The 22,078-nt window shown below is 38.8% G+C and overlaps 1 protein-coding gene across 8 annotated transcripts in view; it reads left to right on the top strand.

Annotated features, from left to right (window-relative positions):
- The window catches only part of gas6 (growth arrest-specific 6), a 37,560-nt gene that overhangs the window by 5,136 nt on the left and 10,346 nt on the right, over positions 1 to 22,078 (top strand). For all 8 annotated transcript variants that reach the window (XR_009804310.1, XR_009804309.1, XR_009804308.1 and 5 more), the window contains exons 3-12: positions 5,373 to 5,397; positions 5,496 to 5,558; positions 11,502 to 11,624; positions 14,921 to 15,040; positions 16,591 to 16,713; positions 18,217 to 18,338; positions 18,422 to 18,540; positions 19,782 to 19,971; positions 20,055 to 20,219; positions 21,326 to 21,491. Coding sequence is in view for 1 of the 8 variants with exons in the window: in XM_061887560.1 (XP_061743544.1) it covers positions 5,373 to 5,397; positions 5,496 to 5,558; positions 11,502 to 11,624; positions 14,921 to 15,040; positions 16,591 to 16,713; positions 18,217 to 18,338; positions 18,422 to 18,540; positions 19,782 to 19,971; positions 20,055 to 20,219; positions 21,326 to 21,491 (1,216 nt within the window). In the remaining 7 variants the exon portion in view is untranslated. The remainder of the gene's footprint in view (positions 1 to 5,372; positions 5,398 to 5,495; positions 5,559 to 11,501; positions 11,625 to 14,920; positions 15,041 to 16,590; positions 16,714 to 18,216; positions 18,339 to 18,421; positions 18,541 to 19,781; positions 19,972 to 20,054; positions 20,220 to 21,325; positions 21,492 to 22,078) is intronic.

The following is a 22,078-nucleotide window of genomic DNA, read 5'->3' as shown; positions in this document are numbered from 1 at the left end:
AGTTACTGACAGTGGTTTTCTGAAGTGTTCCTGAGCCCATGTGGTGATATCCTTTACATGCTGATGGCGCTTTTTGATGCAGTACCACCTGAGGGATCCAAGGTCTGTAATACCATCGCTTACGTGCAGTGATTTCTCCATTTTCTCTGAATGGTTTGATGATATTACGGACCGTAGATGGTGAAATCCCTGAAGTCCTTTCAATAGCTGGTTGAGAAATGGTGTTTTTAAACTGTTGGACAATTTGCTCACGCATTTGTTCACAAAGTTGTGACTCTCGCCTCATCCTTGTCTGTGAATGACGGAGCATTTCATGGAAGCTGCTCTTATAGCCAATCATGGCACCCACCTGTTCCTATTAGCCTGTTCACATGTGGGATGTTCCAAATAAGTGTTTGATAAGCATTTCTCAACTTTGTCAGTCTTTTTTTTTGCCACTTGTGCCAGCTTTTTTGAAACATTTTGCAGCCATCAAATTCCAAATGAGCTAGTATTTGTAAAAGATAACAAAGTTTACCAGTTTGAACATTAAATATCTTGTCTCTGCAGTCTATTCAATTGAATATAAGTTGAAAAGGATTTATAAATCATTGTTTTGTTTTTATTTACCATTTACACAACGTGCCGTGTATTTCACTTTTCCTCGGTTTACTGTACTTTACTGTCTGCTCTCAGGCGCGACCCTTTATGGCCACTCATGCCTCCGCGTGTACTTAAACCTCTCAGATCACTAATCAGGCATTTTGGCAGCTCGTGACTTATTTTCTTATTTTAGAACCAACATTGTGGAGAAACGTGTTTCATTGGGCGCTGCCATGTGTCGCTAATCTGCACACATTCTATTTACAACAAAACAAAATCCATCACACTGCAATGCGCTCATAGCAGCAGATTAGTGTGCAAGCTGCTTTCATGCGCAGGTGCAGGTGTTTTCATTCATTTTTATGCGAGACTGTGAATGAAAGAAAACAAACCCCTAAAGCCGTGAAGAAATATGACATTCAACCGAGCATGACAACTTTATTAGCTGTTACAAATCCAGCGAGGAATTCTAATAATGATAAACCGCGGTTATTGTTTTTTAAAATCAGACCAATCGTACAACTGGTAATACTGCTCATTTACTGGAGAAGCCTAAATGTTAACATGAATAAAAGAGGGATTAACATACAAAGTCAAACCTCAATCGAAACACATTGCTGTAAAACCATGATAAACCTCAACCAAACTTTGATAAAATCCTGAACTGACTAGCACTTGCTCGCTAGCTACCTTAGTTTCTAACAAGAATACAAGAGACATCAACATACAAAGTCATACCCCAATCTGAACACATTTCTAGATAGATAATTTGTAATTTATTTATTCCTCCAGGAAAATTAACATTTTCAGCACAATCCCATTCAATCCAGTTCATTTCTGTATGAGCTAAAATTCCCAAAAGTCAGTATCACGGTTCTGAAGCAAAATGATTGTAAACCCGTGATAGACCTCAACCACACATTGATAAAACCACAAACTGGCTCGCGCCCGCGAGCTTACTTGCTAACATGAATACAAAAGTAATTAACATACCTCAATCTAAACACATTATTGTAAAACGCTCACATTATTGTCGACCTCAACCAAACTTTGATCAACTCTTGGACCGACCAGCCTGTGCTCGCTAGCTAGCTTAAATTCTAACTTGAACACAAGCGACGTTAACATACAAAGTCATACCCCAATTAAACACATTTCTGTCCGAGCAATAAGTCCGAAATGTTAGTATTACGGTTTTGGATCAGAATGATTGTAAAATCGTGATAGACCTCAACCAAACTTTGATAAACTCACTGACTGGCTCGCGGCCGCTAGCTTAAGTGCTAACATGAATACAAAAGTGATTAACATACAAAGTCACACCTCAGTCTAAACACATTGCTGTAAAACCGTGATAGACCTCAACCAAATGTTGATAAAATCCTGAACTGACTAGTGTTAGCTCGTTAGCTACATTAAATTCTAACAAGAATACAAGAGACATTGACATACAAAGTCAAACCCCAATCTGAACACATTTCTGTATGAGCTAAAACTCCCAAATGTTAGTGTTACGGTTTTGAATCAGAATGATTGTAAAACCGTGTTAGACATCAAACTTACTTCGATAAACTCACAAACTGGCTCGCCCCCGCTATTTTAAATGCTAACATGAATACAAAAGTGATTAACATACCTCAATCTAAACACATTATTGTAAAATGCTGACATTTTTGTAGACCTCAACCAAACTTTGATCAACTCTTGGACCGACGAGTGTGTGCTCGCTAGCTAGCTTAAATTCAAACTTGAACACAAGAGGTATTAACTTACAAAGTCATACCCCAATCTGAACACATTTCTGTCTGAGCAAAATTTCCCGACGGTTAGTATTATTGTTTTGAATTAAAAATATTGCAAAACTTTGATCAAACTAAACCGCTCTTTGATAAACTCACGGACCGGCTAGCTCTAGCTGGCTAGCTAAAATGTTAACATCTGACAAAATAATAATAATAATAATAAATAATAATAATACATTTTATTTGATATAGTGCTTTTCAGTGTACTCAAAGACACTTTACAGGATAAAAATTCAAATATAAAACATTAAACAAATTAAAATGGACAATAAATATATTATCTGCCAATATTTTTTATTCTGCCAAGAAAGATGTTTTTGTGTGTTTAATTCATCAAATAAAACTTGGTTACAAAATTGTGTGTTTATATACTTTTTGAGAAAATTCAACAATATGATAACTGTAGTTTGACATCGTTTGTTAGGTTTAATGTGAGGGTCATTCGGTGGAATGATGCCTTCAGTGTCCACTGTGCTGTGGGATGTTTCACTACCCATCGACGGCCCCGACTCTTTCCTGCTTGAACTTGGCAGAGGTTGTGTGTGATGCTCAGCTGGGAAGATGAGTGGGCTTAGGAAAAAGTCAAATTGCTGCAATAAGACAGACACCCGCTTCCCGCTGTAGTGTCCGTTTAGTTTGTGGCTGCAGTTTTCCTCCGATGTCGTGTCACTGAAGAATGCACCTTCACTCCCAGCTGCATTAATCATTGTGAACGTGCGCACCTCTGACTCTGCATTCTGGCCGGCTGCAGCTCTGACTCTGCAGAAAAGGAGAGAGAGTGGGCTGGTTGCATCCAATTGTCCTCAACAAAGCAGTTTTGCCCCTCTAATTAGGTGTTTGAGGGATGGAAAGTAATACTTTGACACAAATATGTGCCTTCAGTCCAAATAAGTCCAATGACTTGACACTGCAGCTGAAACCTTCCTGGTTCTGCACCGTGTGCATGAAGACCTTTTTGGAGAGGCAGGACTGAGAATGCTTGTCACTTAACCAGAATGCAGAGAATTCTCAGGAAGCCTCTGGCTAGGGTGTCATCCTTGACGGGGGAGCAAGCACTTATCATAAAGTTATATTGTCATCTACAGTGTATACAAAACCCAAAAGCAGTGAAGTTGTCACGTTGTGTAAATGGTAAATAAAAAGAGAATACAACGATTTGCAAATCCTTTTCAACCTATATTCAATTGAATAGACTGCAAAGACAAGATACTCAATGTTCAAACTGGAAAACTTGTGTTGTTTTTTTGCACATATTAGCTCATTTGGAATTTGAAGCCTGCAACATGTTTCATAAAAGCTGGCACGGGTTGCAAAAAGACTGAGAAAGTTGAGGACTGCTCATCAAACACTTATTTGGAACATCCCTCTGGTGAACAGGCTGATTGGGAAGAGGTGGGTGCCATGATTGGCTATAAAAGCAGCTTCCATGAAATACTCAGTCATTGACAAACAAGGATGGAGAGTTCATCATCTACGGTCCATAATACCATCAAAAGGTTGAGAGAATCTGGAGAAATCACTGCACGGAAGCGAGGATATTACGGCTCTTCAATCCCTCAGGCTGTACTGCATCAAAAAAACTACATCAGTGTGCAAAGGATATCACCACATGGGCTAAGGAACACTTCAGAAAACCACTGTCAGTAACTACAGTTGGTCGCTACATTTGTAAGTGCAAGTTAAAACTCTACTATGCAAAGCAAAAGCCATTTATAGATAGTAAGATAGTACTTTATTGATTCCTTCAGGAGAGTTACCTCAGGAAAATTAAAAAGTTCCCTCAGGAAAATTTTTAATTTATCAACAACACCCAGAAACGCCGCCGGCTTCGCTGGGCCCGAGCTCATGTAAGATGGACTGATGCAAAGTGGAAAAGTGTTCTGTGGTCTGACGAGTCCACATTTCAAATTGTTTTTTGAAACTGTGGACATCGTGTCCTCTGGACCAAAGAGGAAAAGAGCCATCCGGATTGTTATAGGTGAAAAAGTTCAAAAGCCAGCATGTGTGATGGTATGGGGGTGTATTAGTGCCCAAAGCATGGGTAACTTACACATCTGTGAAGGCACCATTAATGCTGAAATGTACATACAGCTTTTGCAAGCAACGTTATCACGGACACCCCTGCTTATTTCAGCAAGACAATGCCAAAGCCACATGTTACAACAGTGTGGATTCATAATAAAGAATGTGGGTACTAGACTGGCTTGCCTGTAGTCCAGACCTGTCTCCAATTGAAAATGTGTGGTGCATTATGAAGCCTAAAATACCACAGCGTAGACTCCGGACTGTTGAACAATTTAAGCTGTACATCAAGCAAGAACGGGAAATAATTCCACCTGAAAAAGCTTAAAAAATGTCTCGTCTCAGTTCCCAAACGTTTACTGAGTGTTGTTAAAAGGAAAGGCCATGTAACACACTGGTAAAAATGCCCCTGTGACAACTTTTTTGCAATGTGTTGCTGCCATTAAATTCTAAGTTAATGATTATTGGCAATTAAAAAAATAAGTTAACATTAAATATCTTGTCTTTGCGGTCCATTCAATTGAATATAAGGTGAAAAGGATTTCCAAATCATTGTATTTTGTTTTTATTTATAAGTTACACAAATTGTCAATGTGGGTTTTGTATGTATTTGTATATGTATATGTATATATATTTTATGTTTGTGTGTGTGTGTATGTATATATATATACTTGTTTTCTCCTTCTTTTTCATGTCAATGTAAACCGTGCAATCCAATTTTATTTTTTTAAGTAGATCTGACCCTCTTTTATAAATCCTTGAAAGCGATGCTTCAGAGACACATTCTGTTTACCTTAGAAATAACTTCTTTCTGGTAATGTGAACCACTACATAAAAAGGTCAGATTTGACCAAAAAAATGAGTGTAGCCTTAGTATAAATGGAAAACGAAGCATAACTCATATTTTAAATGAATGTAACTATTTATCCTTACTAAGTCTTTTTTTCCCATGTTCCCCTCATTTAGGACTACTTCTTTCCCAAATACATGGGTAAGTCACCTTCTGCCATCCCTACCAACATTGTACAGGTCTTTTCTTATTCACAACGTCTTGCTTATCGTCCTAACTTGCCTTTTTCTGCTCTTTAGACTGTATGAAGAAGTACGGAGATTCAGAAAAGACCAAACAGGATCTGATCACATGTGTCCACAGTAAGTTCTGACCTCTTCTTGTCTCCGTCTTAACATGAACTCTTGATTGCTGTGCTTTATTATCCTCACCTACTTTCTCCCCACACTGCTTCTTTGAATAGTGTTAGCGCATCCTGAGTATGGAGCCTCGTTTCATTTAGTGCCACCCAAGGCCTCATTGCGGCCCCCAGCTTGTTTTTTATTGGCCCACGACACAATCTAAAGACCAAATCATTTTACAAAAAAACACTAGAGAAATGGCGTTTAAATGCGCAAACTGAACTTAAATGCTAACCTTAGCATGCTAACAGTTAGAATGTGTCATGTACCAAGTCAAACGACCATAAAGCGTACACATGTGAAGTTAGTTAAAAAAGATAGCACGTTAATGTTAGCATTTATAAAGTATCCGGTCGTATGACTCAGAGGTGTTCGGCTGCAAAATTGGCATAGTAAAAATTGCATGCTAATGTTAATATATTAGAACGTTAATGTTAGCATCCTAACAGTTAGCATGTGTCAAGTACCAAGTCATATTATTCCAAGGTGTGGAGCTGTAAAATTGGCCAAAAAGCTAACATGTTAGAATGGTAACGTTAATATGTTAACAGTTAGCATGTGTCAAGTACATAGTTGTATGATTCGAAGGTCTGGAGCTGTAAAATTGGCTAAAAAAAGTTAGCATGCTAATTTAGTACGCTAAAATGTTGATGTTAGCATCCTAACAGTTAGCATGTGTCAAGTACCAAGTCATATGATTCCAAGGTGTGTAGCTGTAAAATTGAATAAAAAGCTAACATGTTAGAATGGTAAGGTTAACATGTTAACGGTTAGCATGTGTCAAGTACATAGTTGTATGATTCGAAGGTCTGGAGCTGTAAAATTGGCTAAAAAAAAGTTAGCATGCTAATTTAGTACGCTAAAATGTTGACGTTAGCATCCTAACAGTTAACATGTGTCTCATACCAGGTTATATGACATTGAGGTCTTCAGCTGTAAAATTGGTTAAAAAAGTTAGCATGTTGCAATTTTAATGTTAACATGTTAACAATTAGCATGTTTCAAGTACCAAGTTAGACGAGTCTGGTGTGTTCGGCTGTTAAATTGGCTAGAAAGTTAGCTTGCTAAGTTAGTACGCAAGAATGTTCATGTTAGCATCCTAACAGTTAGCACAAATCTAGTAGCAGGTTATGTGACACTGAGGTGTTCAGATGTAAAATTGGCTAAATAAGTTAGCATGTTGCAGTATTAACATTAACATGTTAACCAGAAGGAACAAGCGGTAGAAAATGGATGGATGGATGTTAACAATTAGCATGATTCAAGTACCAGGTTATATGAGTCTGTGTTCAGATGTAAAATTGTCTAAAAAGTTTTGCATGCTAAGTTGGTATGCTCGAATGTTGATATTAGCATCCAAACATTTAGCATGTATCTCATACCAGGTTATGTGACACTGAGGTGTTTAGCTCTAAAAGTGGCTTAAGAAGTTAGCATGTCGGAATATCAACGTGAACATCTTAACAATTAGCATGTTTCAAGTACCGAGTTATGAGTCCGAGGCACTCGGCTGCAAAATTGTCTGAAAAGGTTAGCACATTAATGTTAGCATGCTAACATTTAGCATGTGTGAAGTACCAAGTTATATGACTCTGAGGTGTCCCAGGTGTAAAATTTGCAAAAAAAAAAGTTACCCGGCTAGAATGCTAATATCAACATGCTAACTGTTAGCATGTGTCACACACCATGTTATACAAGTCTGAGGCGCTTGGCTGCTAAAAGTAAGCACATTAATGTTGGCCTGCTAACAGTTAGCATTCGTCAACTACCAAGTTATATGGGTCTGAGGCGTTCAACTGTAAAACTGGCTAAAAAAGTTAGCATGCTAAAGTCCGTATTGCTGCCTTAGGCTGAGCCAATCAGTGGTCACGATACTGAACAGTGCGGTCTAATTGTTTGGGTCTTGTCTAGTGGCTAAAACTACTGTTTTATTGTGATTTTTATGTCCATTTAGCCATTTTTATGGTTGAAAATGTTTTAATGATGGCAAAAAGCTAAGATATGTGTTCAGATAGACTACATCCCCAGGTGTATACAATCAAGCACTTTAGCACAGAGACTGTTTCTACAAACATTTGTGAAAGAATGGGCCGCTCTCAGGAGCTCAGTAATTGCCAACGTGGAACTGTCATTGGATGCCACCTGTGCTACAAATCCAGGCGTGAAATTTCCCCGCTCCTAAATATTCCAAAGTCAACAGTCTGCTTTATTATAAGAAAATGGAAGAGTTTGGGAACAACAGCAACTCAGCCACCAAGTGGTAGGCCACATAAACTGATAGAGAGGGGTCAGGGGATGCTGAAGCACATAGTGCAAAGACTTTCTGCACAGTCAGTTGCTACAGAGCTCCAAACCTCGTGTGAGCTACCAATTAGCCCACGTACAATACGCAGAGAGCTTCATGGAATGGGTTTCCATGGCCGAGCAGCTGAATCTAAGCCATACATCACCAAGTCCAATGGTGATGTATGGCGTGGGATGCAGTGGTGTAAAGCACGTCGCCACTGGACTGTAGAGCAGTGGAGACGCCTTCTCTGGAGTGATTAATGCTGCTTTTCCATCTGGCAACCTGATGGACCAGTCTTGGTTTGGAGGTTGCCAGGAGAACGGTACATTTCAAACTACATTGTGTCGAGAGTGAAATTTGGAGGAGGAGGAATTATGGTGTGGGGTTGTTTTTCAGGAGTTGGGCTTGGCCCCTTAGTTCCCATGAAAGGAACTTTGAATGCTCATTTTGGACAACTCCACGCTATCAACCTTTTGGGAACAGTTTGGAGCGGGCCCCTTCCTCTTCCAACATGACCGTGCACCAGTGCACAAAGCAGGGTCCATAAAGACATGGATGACAGAGTCTGGAGTGGATGAACTTGACTGGCCTGCACAGAGTCCTGACCTGAACCCGATGGAACACATTTGGGATGAATTAGAACAGAGACTGAGAGCCAGGCCTTCTCCACCAACATCAGTGTGTGACCTCACCGATGCGCTTTCGGAAGAACGGTGGAAAATTCCTATAAACACACCGCGCAACCTTGTGGACAGCCTTCCCAGAAGGGTTGAAGCTGTAATAGCTGCAAAAGGTGGACCCACACATCTTGAACCCTATGGGTAGGAATGGGACGGCACTTCAAGTTCATATGGCAGGTGGCCAAATACTTTTGGCAATATAGTGTAGTTTAGCATATACCAATCGACATATATTGCATTGGTGGTAGTATCCTTAATGTACACAATGTATCCAAGTGCCCCCCCCAGCATCCTTAATTTTTTATTTATGCGACCCTCGCTGGAAAAAGTTTGCACGCCCCTGAGTTGGAGCGTGTGCAGGACTGTGGCTGCAGTGCAGAAGTGAGGACTGCAGTAGAAAGTCACAACCTACATCCTCTCTCAAGTCGCTTCCTGGGTCTGTGTGAGATATTGGTGCTGCAGATGAGTAACCTTGCAGCACTTTGATGCAGTGCAGAGACGCTGCACGGCCGACACGCCCCCTTCTTGCGTCACACGCACGCACCGTCAGGGTCCCTCGTCGGGACGGGCGGAGGAAGGAGGGGAATAAAGTCTGACGTGAGTGGAGTACGGGATTTTTTTGCTGCATCAGTGTAGAGAGGCTGTGACTCAGCTGGATGTATGTAAGGCTTTTATTTTCCATCAGCTGCCTCTCCCACCTTCTTCACCTACTTTGTGTTCCCTCTAATTGTGCGAGGCACAGCAGTATGGTACCTGCTCACTACAGTTGGCGTACCTGCACACATCAGGAACTTTGTACGCTGTAGTTCAACTTCTGCTGACGAGCAAGCGTGATCTTTTCAGATGTGATGTGTAAAAAGTGGTGTGTTTCTGCAGCGTGTGGGACGTGTACACTTGTGTTACAACAGCTGTGTCGTCCTCCACAAGTCTGGCTGGCATGCAGAGACATGCACAGGCTCTCAGCAAACACAACATTTTTCAGAGCCAAAAGAAAAACACGCAGTGGAACATTTCTCTTTGTTTTTGATCTGAGTAGACCAGTAACATAGGGCTGGGTGATCTCCATATCTTTAGGCCATGTGACGATACAGCATATATATCTCCATATTGTGCCTTAGCCTTGAATGAACACTTGATGCATATAATGAGAGCAGTATGATGATTCTATGTGTCTACTTTCAAACATTCTTCTTCATACTGCATTCATATATGCTACTTTTAAACTTTCATGCAGAGAGTGAAATCACAACTAAAAGTGTATTTATTAAACAGTTATTGGCACAGTGGCACAAACATTCATGTCATTTCAAAACAGAAAGTGCAAGATAGTCAGAGACATTTTAAAACGAGCTATTGGTGCACTTTTGTGCATGATGTCACTAAGATGACATATCAAAACAACACTCAATTCAAGTGCACTTTTTGTACAGAACACCACTACAATAGTTGAAAACAAATAAAGTGCACTTTTGTGCATGATGTCACTAAGATGACATATCAAAACAACACTCAATTAAAGTGCATTTTTTATACAGAACGCCACTACAGTAGTAAAATAAAGTGCACTTTTGTGCATGATTTTGTGGTCTGTGGCACCGGATGGAGATGTTGACATGCGCAGTAAGAACTTTTGATACTATAGCAGGTGACTTTTCAAATGCAGGGTTTCCCACACGTTCATTTATTTGTGGCGGTCTGCCACGAAAGAACTATGGCCGCCACAAATTAAAAAAAAAAAATCTATATATATATATATAAATATATATATATACAGTATGTATAATTTTTTTTTTTTCTGGCTTTTGACTCGCTCGACCGCTCATAAAAGCAATGGGACTCTGTCTGTGAATGGAGCTTGTAGTTATATATTATATAAATATGTAAATATTATATAAATATGTACATAAATTGTTGTAATTATATTCTAACTCTGCGTTCTTCTTGGTCATCGCCGCCGCCGCCATTTTATTTTCGGACAAATGTGCAATAAGAAACATATGTAGAACCTCCCGTAAGATTTATTTAAAAATTAAAGCCAATAATGAATTTTTATGTGGTCCCCTTCATTTAGAAAAGTATTGGGACAACCCTAGTTAGAACAGATTGAAAAATAAATATAAAATTGGATTTTATGCGATGAGGTGGCCACTTGTCCAGGGTGCACCCCGCCTTCCGCCGTAATGCAGCTGAGATAGGCTCCAGCACCCCTCGCTACCCCAAAAAGGAAAAGCGGTAGTAAATGTTTGGATGGATAGAAACTACATGATTGTCAGCATTATTCTGCACCAATGCAGGGGTGTCCAAACTTTTTCCACTGTGGGCCACGCACCGAAAAATAAAATCATACAGGGGCTATTTGGTTATTTTTCATTTTCAAAACAATTAGGGCTCCTCTCAGTTTTGGGGAACATTAAAGGTCCCGGGCACCTAAAAGGGTCTAAGTCATTGAAGTGTTAATAATCTAGTTAAAGTACCGCTGACATGAGGTGTGGTGAAATTATTCTCTGCATTTGACCCATCCCCTTGTTCCTCCCCCCTGGGAGGTGAGGGGAGCAGTGAGCAGCAGCGGTGGCCACGCTCGGAAATCACTTTGGTGATTTTACCCCCCAATTCCAAGTTTTGATGCTGAGTGCCAAGCAGGGAGGTAATGGCTCCCATTTTTGTAGTCTTTGGTATGACTCGGCCGGGGTTTGAACTCACAACCTATCGATGTCAGGGCGGACACTCTAACCACAAGGCCACCGAGCAGGTTTGGTTTATAAATAACTCCTATTTATAATTTTTTTCTCAACTTCAGATCTATTAGTTGCTCCAAAGTTGATCCAGAGGGGAAGGCTTGCTGGGAGGGACTAAATGGGGACATGTCATCTATTTCTACTCTGATGTGCCCTCAGTCACTATAACATCACATTTGTTGTGTCCTCCTTCCCGAATTAGACATTCCGGACCAGTGTTCCCCCTCCCCCTGTAACTCCAGAGGCACGGTGCGCTGCGAGGACAAGAAGGGAGACTTCCACTGTCACTGTTTCACGGGCTGGACCGGGGCCCAATGTGAAAAAGGTACCGTCACCGCCGGGAGAGAGTTATTGTTTGACCTTTTGACGGGTTTGGGCCATCGACATAGTTTGACATCCTTCCCACTGCCATGTCCGCTCATCATATGTCACATCCAGCGTATGCGGCATCTCACAGCTTATCTGTGGCTTCTATTTCAGCGCAGGATATTTCTGAATAACTGGCACTGGAGTGGTGCACGTGTTATGGAATGTGGACATCCGGCAATCTTAATATGGATACCCAGCACATACACACGATTAGTCATCATTACACATTATTCACTGAGAAGTTAAAGTGGACCTATGGTTATTTAGTCTATCTTTTCAAACTCTTCGGTGTTCCAAAAAGATCAATTAGAAGAATACAAAATGTCGGGTAAAGAGAACATGCAAACCCTTTGTTTATTGAATCACAAATATTGAAATTCAAGGATTTGGTGCATTTGCAAACACCTAAAATGATGTACACAGCAAACTATCACCTGCTACCTAAGAATGTACAACCATTTTTCTCAACAAGAGGAGACATATAACCTTAAAGGAAGATCAAATGTAAAATATTTTGTATACTCATACAACACTTAAAACCTTTACAGGGGTGTCCAACCTTATTTTAGATGGGGGGCCACATGGAGAAAAATCTACTCCCAGTGGGCCTGACTGGTAAAATCACGGCACAATAACTTCAAAATAAAGACTGTTTTGTTTGTTTAAAAGTACAACAAGCACATTCTGAAAATGTACAAATCATAATGTTTTTGGGTTCTTTTTTTACACTTACATATTTCGGTTAATTATTGATTTGTTGTTATTTATATTTTCTGAATAAATGAAGTGATGATGTTCATCAGTCAACTCATTGGTGTTAATTTTTGATCAAGATAACAAAAATTATATCAAAATCAAATAACAGGATGTTATTTATGTAGTTTGATCATTTTCCTTGACAACATGTGGTTTATTTTGTACATAATCTACAAAGATACAAATAATTGCTATTGCGACATCCAGTGGGCACGTTTAAAACAGCAGTTTCTTTCATTCAAAAATTTCAGGTTCATTTTTATACTTAGCAAAGTCATCCCGTGGGCCGGAAAAAACTGTTTGCAGGCCTGATCCGGCCTTCGGGCCGTATGTTGGACACACCTGCTTTAGCATATCTGTATGTGGAATTAAATAATGGAATCAACTTTATTTATATAGCACATTTAAAATTTACCACAGGGGTAGCCAAAGTGCTGTACAATGGAGAAGTTAAAAGATAATACGAGGACCGAGCAAACAACACAACACAAACAGAACATGATAAAAAGTTAAAAGATAATACGAGGACCGAGCAAACAACACAACACAAACAGAACATGATAAAAAGTTAAAAGATAATACGAAGACCGAGCAAACAACACAACACAAACAGAACATGATAAAAAATAAATAAATACAACATAAAAACAGGTTGACAGCAGGTGTATAATGGGGCACCATTGCAGGATGGATATCACTTAGTGTTAAAAGCCAAGGAATAAAAGTATGTTTTTAAGAGAGATTTAAAAAGAGGAAGAGAGGAGGCTTGTCTAACACTCAGAGGTAGGTGGTTCCAGAGCTTGGGAGCAGCAGCGGCCAAAGCTCTGTCACCTCTAAGCTTCAGCCTTGTGTCAGGGACCCTCAGTAGCAGCTGATCTTAGGGATGGAGTGGGGCAGTAAGGCTGAAGGAGGTCGGAGAGATATGTTGGCGCCAGGTTGTTTAGACATTTAAAAACAAATAGAAGGAGTTTAAAATTGATTGGATAACGCACAGGGAGGCAGTGAAGGGAAGCTAATATAGGGTTGATGTGCTGACGTCTGCAAGTCTGTGTTAGCAGACCAGCAGCAGAGTTCTGCACCAGCTGCAGGCCTGGACAGATAGTGTCTCCTGTCCAAGACATTTATTTGTACTCCATGAACTCGGAGGTGCTTCATCATGTTTGACGTGCACCCTCCTAAGCACCAAACAGTCCTGTCGCACGTGTTACATTTCGCCGATATTTCATTTTTTTTAGTAAAATAAAGCCACACTTTCGACCGTCGACGCCCGCTATCCATGTTTGACTGACTCGCTCGGCTATGCTAACACTTCCAGCGGTGGGCGCTTCTTCGTTGGTGTTCAGCGGCTTCTTCTTCCCGGTCGGCGGACTGGGTATCGAAACTAGGAATCGAAATTTTAACTTTTGAACAATTCCAGGAGAATCGGAAAGTTAGTCCCGGTTCCAATCGATACTCGATACTCGATACCCAACTCTACAGATAATGTCTCACCTTATACACACACCACAATCATACTCCTACGTTGAAGCACAGTACAATCCATCAAGCGGTGCGGCTTCATAGCTCACCAAAGTCGCACTAAAACATTTTTATAGATTTTGTGTGTAATGTTCGATATTTTCAATGGAACATAACATTCTGGTGTTGTTTACTTGAGTCATATTGCAGTCTACACATATCCCTTATGTATGACTGCCATCATATTGCAGTCTACACGTATCTGTTATGTGTGACTGCCATCTACTGGTCACACTTATCATTTCACCATGTACCAAATAAAATAGCTTCTATGTCGGTAAGCACAACAAGAATTCTATCGCACATTAGGCGCTCCGGGTTCAAAGGCGCACTGTCGAGTTTGGAGAAAAAAATGATTTTAAGTGCGCCTTATAGTCTGAAAAATGCACTAATCACCATTAATCTACAGTAACACATTAATTTTGACAGCTCTTAAAAAATGTGCTTACACTCTTTTACTGTTTTGAATTGTGAGTGTAAGATAATGTTATTCATGTGTTTAAGTTGAGCAGCGCTCACGTTGCACATTCAAACAAAGGCGACTTTTACTGTGTTCTTTGGCTGTGAAAGCAAGTAATGGATATGATGGAGAGGATGCTCCGGTTCCTGAATATACAGCTTCCACTTTTAGACGTGGAAATACAAGATAACTGGTCAGAGCACAAAGTGGAAAAGTGTGCGGACTGTGCTGTGGAGCAGGAATATGCTGCCCAGCTACCCAATTCCCACTTTCCCACTGTGACTCATCTCGCCACCTGACTGGGAGAGAAAGTCAAGAGCTTTCAGTCTTTTCCACTGAAGAGAAACTGAAAGGTTCCAAATAATATTACCAATAATACCGCAGTAGACTGAAGTTTCCAACTGAGGATGGAGAGGAATTTGATCTTGTGAACTCAAGTTGGCAACAAATGATTAAATATATCATTTTCCTGCATTTGCATGCACTCCACTCCCAACAACCACACCCTGCCTTGACAGATGTTGATGAGTGCAGCAAGAGGAACGGAGGATGTGACCATGAGTGCCACAACACGCTGGGAAGTTACCACTGCTCCTGTCGCCATGGTTACATGCTGGTCGGGCGCCACATGTGCAACGGTGAGCAGCAACACGTGCACACACGCTTCAGCCATTCATTCAGTTAGACACGGATTTTGTTGCTTTCATTAATCTTTTGTGTGAAACTATTGAAAATGCACAAAATCTGTATTGCAGAAAACTAGGTAAAACAAATTGAATAGAAGGTCAAAGATAGTAATAGTTAAAGAAGCTAAACAGTAGGTAATAGACGTAATTCAAGGTAAAATAAATGGAAAAAAGTTTAAATGAGGTAAATAAAAGTTAAAAGAATGCAAATAAAAGGTGGAGGAAAGAAACAAAAGGTAAAACCAGTAAATAAAAGGTAAAAGAAGGTGAAACATGTAAGTATATGGTTGAGGAACATAGATAAAATGCAAAAGAAGGTAAAAGAAATATATATCAAATTTTAAAACATTTATATAAAAGCTAAATAAAAGAAGTAAATAATTAGAAAATAAATAAAAGGTAAAATAAGTTAACTGGGAAGGTAAATAAAGTTATATAACAAGTCATCAGAAGGTAATATTAATAATTTGAAGGTAAATAAAACAAAAGTTTAATCGTAGGTGAAAGAAGAAATATAGAAAGTACAAAAATAAATCAAGGTTCAAGTCAGTCATAGCAGGGAAACAATGGAAATAAAAGGGAAACTAAGTTAAATAGAAAGTCAATAAAGGTAAAAGAGTATATACAGTAAATAAAGGGTAAAGTAAGTTAAAAAAAAGAGGGAAGAAGGTGTATAATACAAGGAAAGAAAGGAAGGAACATAGAAAGTAAAAGGAGTACATAAAAGGGAAAACATGTAAGTAAGGGGTTAAACAACATAGATAACATGTAAAAGGTCAAACCAATGTAAATAAAAGGTAAAAAAATGTATATAAAAGGGGAAAGAGGGTAAATAAAGAGAAAGTTTTGTAGAAGGTAAATCGAAGGTAAAAAAAGGAATTTAAAGGTAAAATAAGGTAAATAAAACAAAAAAAGTTGAATGCAATGTTAAAGTAAAAATATAGAAGGTAACAAGGTAAAAGTCTGTCATAAAAGGTAAACAGAAGGTAAATAAAAATTAAAAGGTAATATACTAGGTAAATAAAAGGTAAAATAGGGAATATAGCTGGTAAATAATAGGTAAAAGAAGTGAAATAGAAGGTAAATAAAAGGTCAAAAAGAATATAGGTTAAAAAGAAGGTAAAAAAACATTAATAGAAGGTAAATAAAAGGTAAAAATTAGCATACGGTGGAAGGTAAAAGACGGTCAAAGAAGATAAATTAAAATTGATGGCAAGTACAACATTTTTTATTTATTTCAACTATCTTCCATAAAGTACGCATGTTTATCCAATTACTCCATAAATCGAACAAATTAGTCGATAGATTACTCAATCACGAAAATAATCAATTGCTGCATTCTTACACACGTCTGGAATTGTGGTCCTGGACAAAAGTAATGTTTGCCATCACTCCTCACATGTTTGTTGACCCATTTTAATATCCCCTGCCGCCCTTGCTCATAAAACACGAGGACTTGATTGTTTCTGAGACCAAGCTGCGTGCGTACCTGTCCTCTGTAGACCTGGACGAGTGTGAAGGCCTGAACGTCTGTGGCTCGGCTCGCTGTCACAACAACCAGGGAGGACACCAATGTCTGTGCGAGCTCGGCTACGTCTACCAGGAGGACAGCAAGAGCTGTGTCGGTAAGCATGACACGCACACGCACACACACACACACACACACACACACACACACACACACACACACACACACACACACACACACACACACACACACACACAGTTTGATGAGTCCTGACCGATGAGCAGCTTGAACCTGAGTGGGAGTGGATGCAGCTGTGTTGTTTTGTGGCGTCAGCAAAGGACTGCGAGAACATTGTGAGAAAACCTTTTCAAGTGTTTGTCATCTGTCGTCCATTCAGCTTTATTTCTTATAGGAAATTAAAAAATTCCCGTATGGCGTGATAGCTTTTATATTTGGTTGGTCAATTCTGTACTTGACCAAAACCCAATGACATTAAAGCTAATAGTATATTTTACATTTTGGAGGTATTTACCGGCCAAAAATCTAGACTATCCCTCGACTTCAGTTCAAAACCTCGGAGAGACTAAACTTTTTGCAGAAGATTTCTAAAAAAGCCAGAGCGCTTTGAAACGTATGATCTTTGACTATTTTTTCCACAGAACACTCATCTCTTGGTTATCGTAATTGATCCAGGCCTGGCCCTGGCAGACTGATTTCCACAAAGTAGGATTACTTTTAAATAATTATTTTATAATTTTTTTATAGTTCAAGCATAAAAACTGTTCACCAACTTCGATTTTTTATTTTTTTTTAACAAAAATAACACCAATATAGTCACATCTACATTTGTTTCACCCCAATAAAAGTAGACTTGAATGTAGTTTATTATGGGTGTCAATTTTTTATTTTTATTTTGTATCACGATTGTTATATGTAACGAGTCTTAATGGATTTTGAAAAAATCCCCATCCATCCAGCGACATTTTTATAAAACAAAACCAGTTTTCTTTCACGAAATATAGAACTGTATCAGAGCTATTTTTATCATTTATGTATGTATGTGGTTAATCATAGAACTGGCATCCAATTGGAAAAAGTATTGATTTAGTATCTTGTATTGATTCTGAATTGTTTGGTTACCTTTGCTACCCAAAAGTTCACAGCCCTTTTAGATTAGAGTAGTCACTGGTAGCCTGGAGGATCTTCCAAGGGTCATTGTTCTGCTTGTCACCCGGCCACTACAACACAACCACTACCTAGAGACTTCATCCCATCCTGGGCCAAATGTATGATCCTCATGAATTGAGGCTTTGGCATCGTTTAAAGCTGTTTGATCAAGAGTAGCAACCAAACTGTAATAAACGAGCTAACTGAAGAAAGAAAGAAAGCAAAATGTAAAAATAATGCACAAGTGTTTATAAACCAGACTTGACTTCACTACTGTGTCTCTCCTCTGAGAATTATTCAGTTTTGTGTCCATGTAAGGTCATGCATGAGAAGATAACGGCCCAATTAAGGTCAAATCCCTCTTGACTTGAGTGCTGTTTACATTCCTCCACTAGCTGACAGGAAACCAGTTCTCATGGTTTTAGGTCCTCTTAGAGTTCATGTTGGAATGAAATCCTGCGCTTAGTTTGGCGTGTAATGGTTTTGTCCTCAGATGTTGACGAGTGTGAGGCAGACGTGTGCGCCCAGGAGTGTTTCAACACGCCGGGTAGTTTCCGCTGTTTCTGTGACGGTCGCCACGGTCTGAAGCTGGGCCAGGACCTCCGCAGCTGTAAGGTGAAATGCAGCTCACTCAGCTATATTGAGGGAAATGTTTTGTAAGATGCAAGTTCCAACTTGTGACATTTGTGTCCCTGCAGGCTGTAACTCCCTGCATCACACCGGCCCTGAAGAGGAACTCTCGCTCCCTCTACCTGGGCAGCATGTTCAGTGGCTTGCCCGTCATGAAGCTGCGCTTCCGCCGAAGGATTCACACCGGGTGAGGAAGTCTTCTTTGCCATTTTCCTACGTGCGTTTCCTTTTCAAGAACCAACTGTTTTTGCAAACACTGTCTCTTACATTTTGAAACCACTTTAATCAACACATCTACAACAATCACCACTGTGCTGGAGGAAATGATCCTGTATTCATTTGCATAATTGGACCCAACATGTGTGTGTGTGTGTACGTGTGTGTGTGTGTGTGCGCGCGGGTGTACACACATATTATATATATATACATATATATATATATATATATATATATATATATACACACACACACATATATATATATATATATATATATATATATATATATATATATACACATATATTTACAGTACACATATACACACAGATATATATATATATATATGTATATATATATATATATATACAAACATTTCGGTTCGGTATGTACCTCGGTTTAGAGGTCAGGGTTCGGTTCACTTTCAGTACAGTAAGAAAACAACAAAATATAAATATTTTGGTTATTTATGTACCAAATTTGTAAACAATGGCATAACATACATATATACACACAGGGTCCATTGCCAGGGTTAATGTGGTCAACATATATAAACTAAAAATTAAATAAGACAAGGCTCAGAATGGTTTCTTGACAAAACCATTCTACATATAAAGTGCTTTTTTGATTGATTGATTGATTGAGACTTTTATTAGTAGATTGGTCGCCACCTCATCGCAGGGAATATTTTATATATATATACATATATATATATATATATGTATATATGTATATATATATATACATATATATATATATATATATACATATATATATATATATATATATATATAATATACAGTATATAGCCACGCTCACCCTTTAGAGCACATTCTCAGGTTTCTCTGTTTACATTTTCACATTCTGCACAATTTTGTTACAATTTATTAAGCATTGCTTACATATTCCTTATCTTTGCCCCTTTCATTTTATTAAGTGTTCAATGTGATTTTACAATTTTAGAGTTGTGTTGACTTTGACTGTTTTCCATGACATTTCCTTTCCTTTCTGCCTTATTAGCAGACATTTAACAGCTTACATTTGAAAAAAAAAATGTTTACACTTAATAAAGTATGTTTTTCTCCTGGTCCTTGTTTTCTATAGGTCATAAAAAATATCCAGAGTTATGAATATCGACCTATATAACATTTCCTGGCTATATCCCAGCCCTAGCTAGCACACACATTCCTCACTTGTCCTCCTTCCTTTCAGATTTTCCGCAGAGTTCGATTTCCGCACTTTCGACCCGGAGGGCGTGATCTTCTTTGCCGGCGGTCACTTGAACAGCTCCTGGATAGTGCTCGCAATGCATCATGGGAAGCTGGAGCTGCAGCTGAAGTACGGCTCGGTCAGCAGGGTCACCAGCAGCGGACCTGTCGTCAACGACGGCCAGTGGAGGAAGGTTGGCCATTATTACAAGTTCTCATCTCTTTTGTGGCGTCACACCTCTTCAACAACCTGACCTATTTCTTGTCTTCTGGACAGATTTCGGTGGAGGAGCAGGGGCGGAGTCTGGTCATTAAGATCGACAGGGAGGCCGTGATGAAGATTGCAGTAAACGGTGACCTGTTCACCTTAAAGAAGGACATGCATGAGCTCAACCTGACTGTGGGAGGAGTCCCCTTCAAGGAGAGCAGCCTCGTCAGCAAGGTCAGCCTCTTTACTTCAAATCATGTCAATGCTGGTAAAGTCATCCAAATATTACTGTAGATTTTATTACATTCATCTTTGTAATATTTGGTAAATGGTAATATTTAACATATTTATTAATATTTAGACTATATATGTATACGGTATGTATTAATTCTGTGTATATATAATATATAATTAATATATTTATATAAAATGTATACAACTCATAATATAAAAATATATATATATGTGTGTATATGTATACATGTGTGTGTGTATATATATATACAGTATATACATACATACACAATATATATATATATATACTGTATATTTGTGTATATATATGTGTGTGTGTGTGTGCGTGCGTGCATATATATATATATATATATATATATATATAAAATGTATTTTTATATATACATGTATGTATGTGTAGATATAAATGCGTGTATATGTGTAAATATATGTATATACTGTATGTATGTGAATATATATGTATGTGTAAATTGTAGTATTAATAATTATATTGTATATAATTTGAATATATTTATACTATATATATTAAATGTGTGTATATATTAAATATTTATATAATATTTATTATAAAAATATGTATAAAATATTTTCATGTAAAAATATTTAATCCACCCGCTCCCACAATTTTCATCCCTTTTCAACCAATTTCATGTTTTTTAATATTTATATGATATATGTATATTGTATATATGAATTGTATGTGTATATATAATTATATAATATTTATCATAAAATATGCATAAAATATTTAAATTCATATAAAATATATTTAATCCGCCTTCTCCACCCACATTTTGTATCCCTTTTAAACCATTTCACTTTTCAAAATAAAATTTCTATATTTTCCATGTGCATAAAGACACATCATTTTGTAACTATGCATGCTAATGTTAGCATGTTAGCTCATTTTGCAGATATGCACAGAAAAGTGGTATTTTATTCTACTTGACCTTATCTCGTGCTAACTGTTAGCATTTCAGTCTGAATGTGCATCCTTCAAGAGCAATTTCTGTTGAAATTGCATTTTCTAGTTAGTTTTTGTAATGTTCCACCTGTTCATCTGAAACCTCTGCTGCTGTTTAAAGGTGAACCCCCGTTTGGACGGCTGCATGAAGGAGTGGCGCTGGTTGACCGGAGACCGCTCCATGCAAGAAAGCATCACCACCAACGAGAACATCCAGTGTTTCAGCACCGAGAACCCTGGAGCGTATTATCCTGGCAGGGGCTTCGCTTTCTACAACATCAGCTATGGTGCCTAGTGTGTGCGTGTGCGTGTCTGTGCGTGTGTGTGTGTCTGTGTGTGTGTGTCCTTGTATTTCCACCCTTCTTGAGAGACCAACAAGGAAAAGTAGCTTCCATATGAGGAGCGGTGAACAAGTTAGGACCTAAATCCTGGTCCCAATACGGAAAACCATTGCATCTAATAGAGAATGTTTCATTTGGTGAAATCTATCAAAATGAGGGTGGTCCCAAAAAGGAAGGATTTTTCAGGTTGACTGTGTCAGTTTTAGAAGTGCTCCCCCTCTGGTCAACATAAGAAATAATATGTGTGTGTAAGAAATTGTAATGCGCCCCCTTTGGCCAAAATAATCCATCCATTTTCTACCGCTTATTCCCTTTCGGGGTTGCGGGGGGCGCTGGCGCCTATCTCAGCTACAATCGGGCGGAAGGCGGGGTACACCCTGGACAAGTCGCGATATCATCGCAGGGCCAACACAGATAGACAGACAACATTCACACACTAGGGACCATTTAGTGTTGCCAATCAACTTATCCCCAGGTGCATGTCTTTGGAGGTGGGAGGGGCCTATCCCCAGGTGCATGTCTTTGGAGGAAGC

The sequence above is a fragment of the Nerophis ophidion genome, linkage group LG25 (assembly GCF_033978795.1).
Source record: "Nerophis ophidion isolate RoL-2023_Sa linkage group LG25, RoL_Noph_v1.0, whole genome shotgun sequence".
In the NCBI taxonomy this organism is placed as follows: domain Eukaryota; kingdom Metazoa; phylum Chordata; class Actinopteri; order Syngnathiformes; family Syngnathidae; genus Nerophis; species Nerophis ophidion.
Note: the sequence above shows the minus strand (reverse complement) of the source record. Positions and strands in the feature narration are given on the sequence as shown.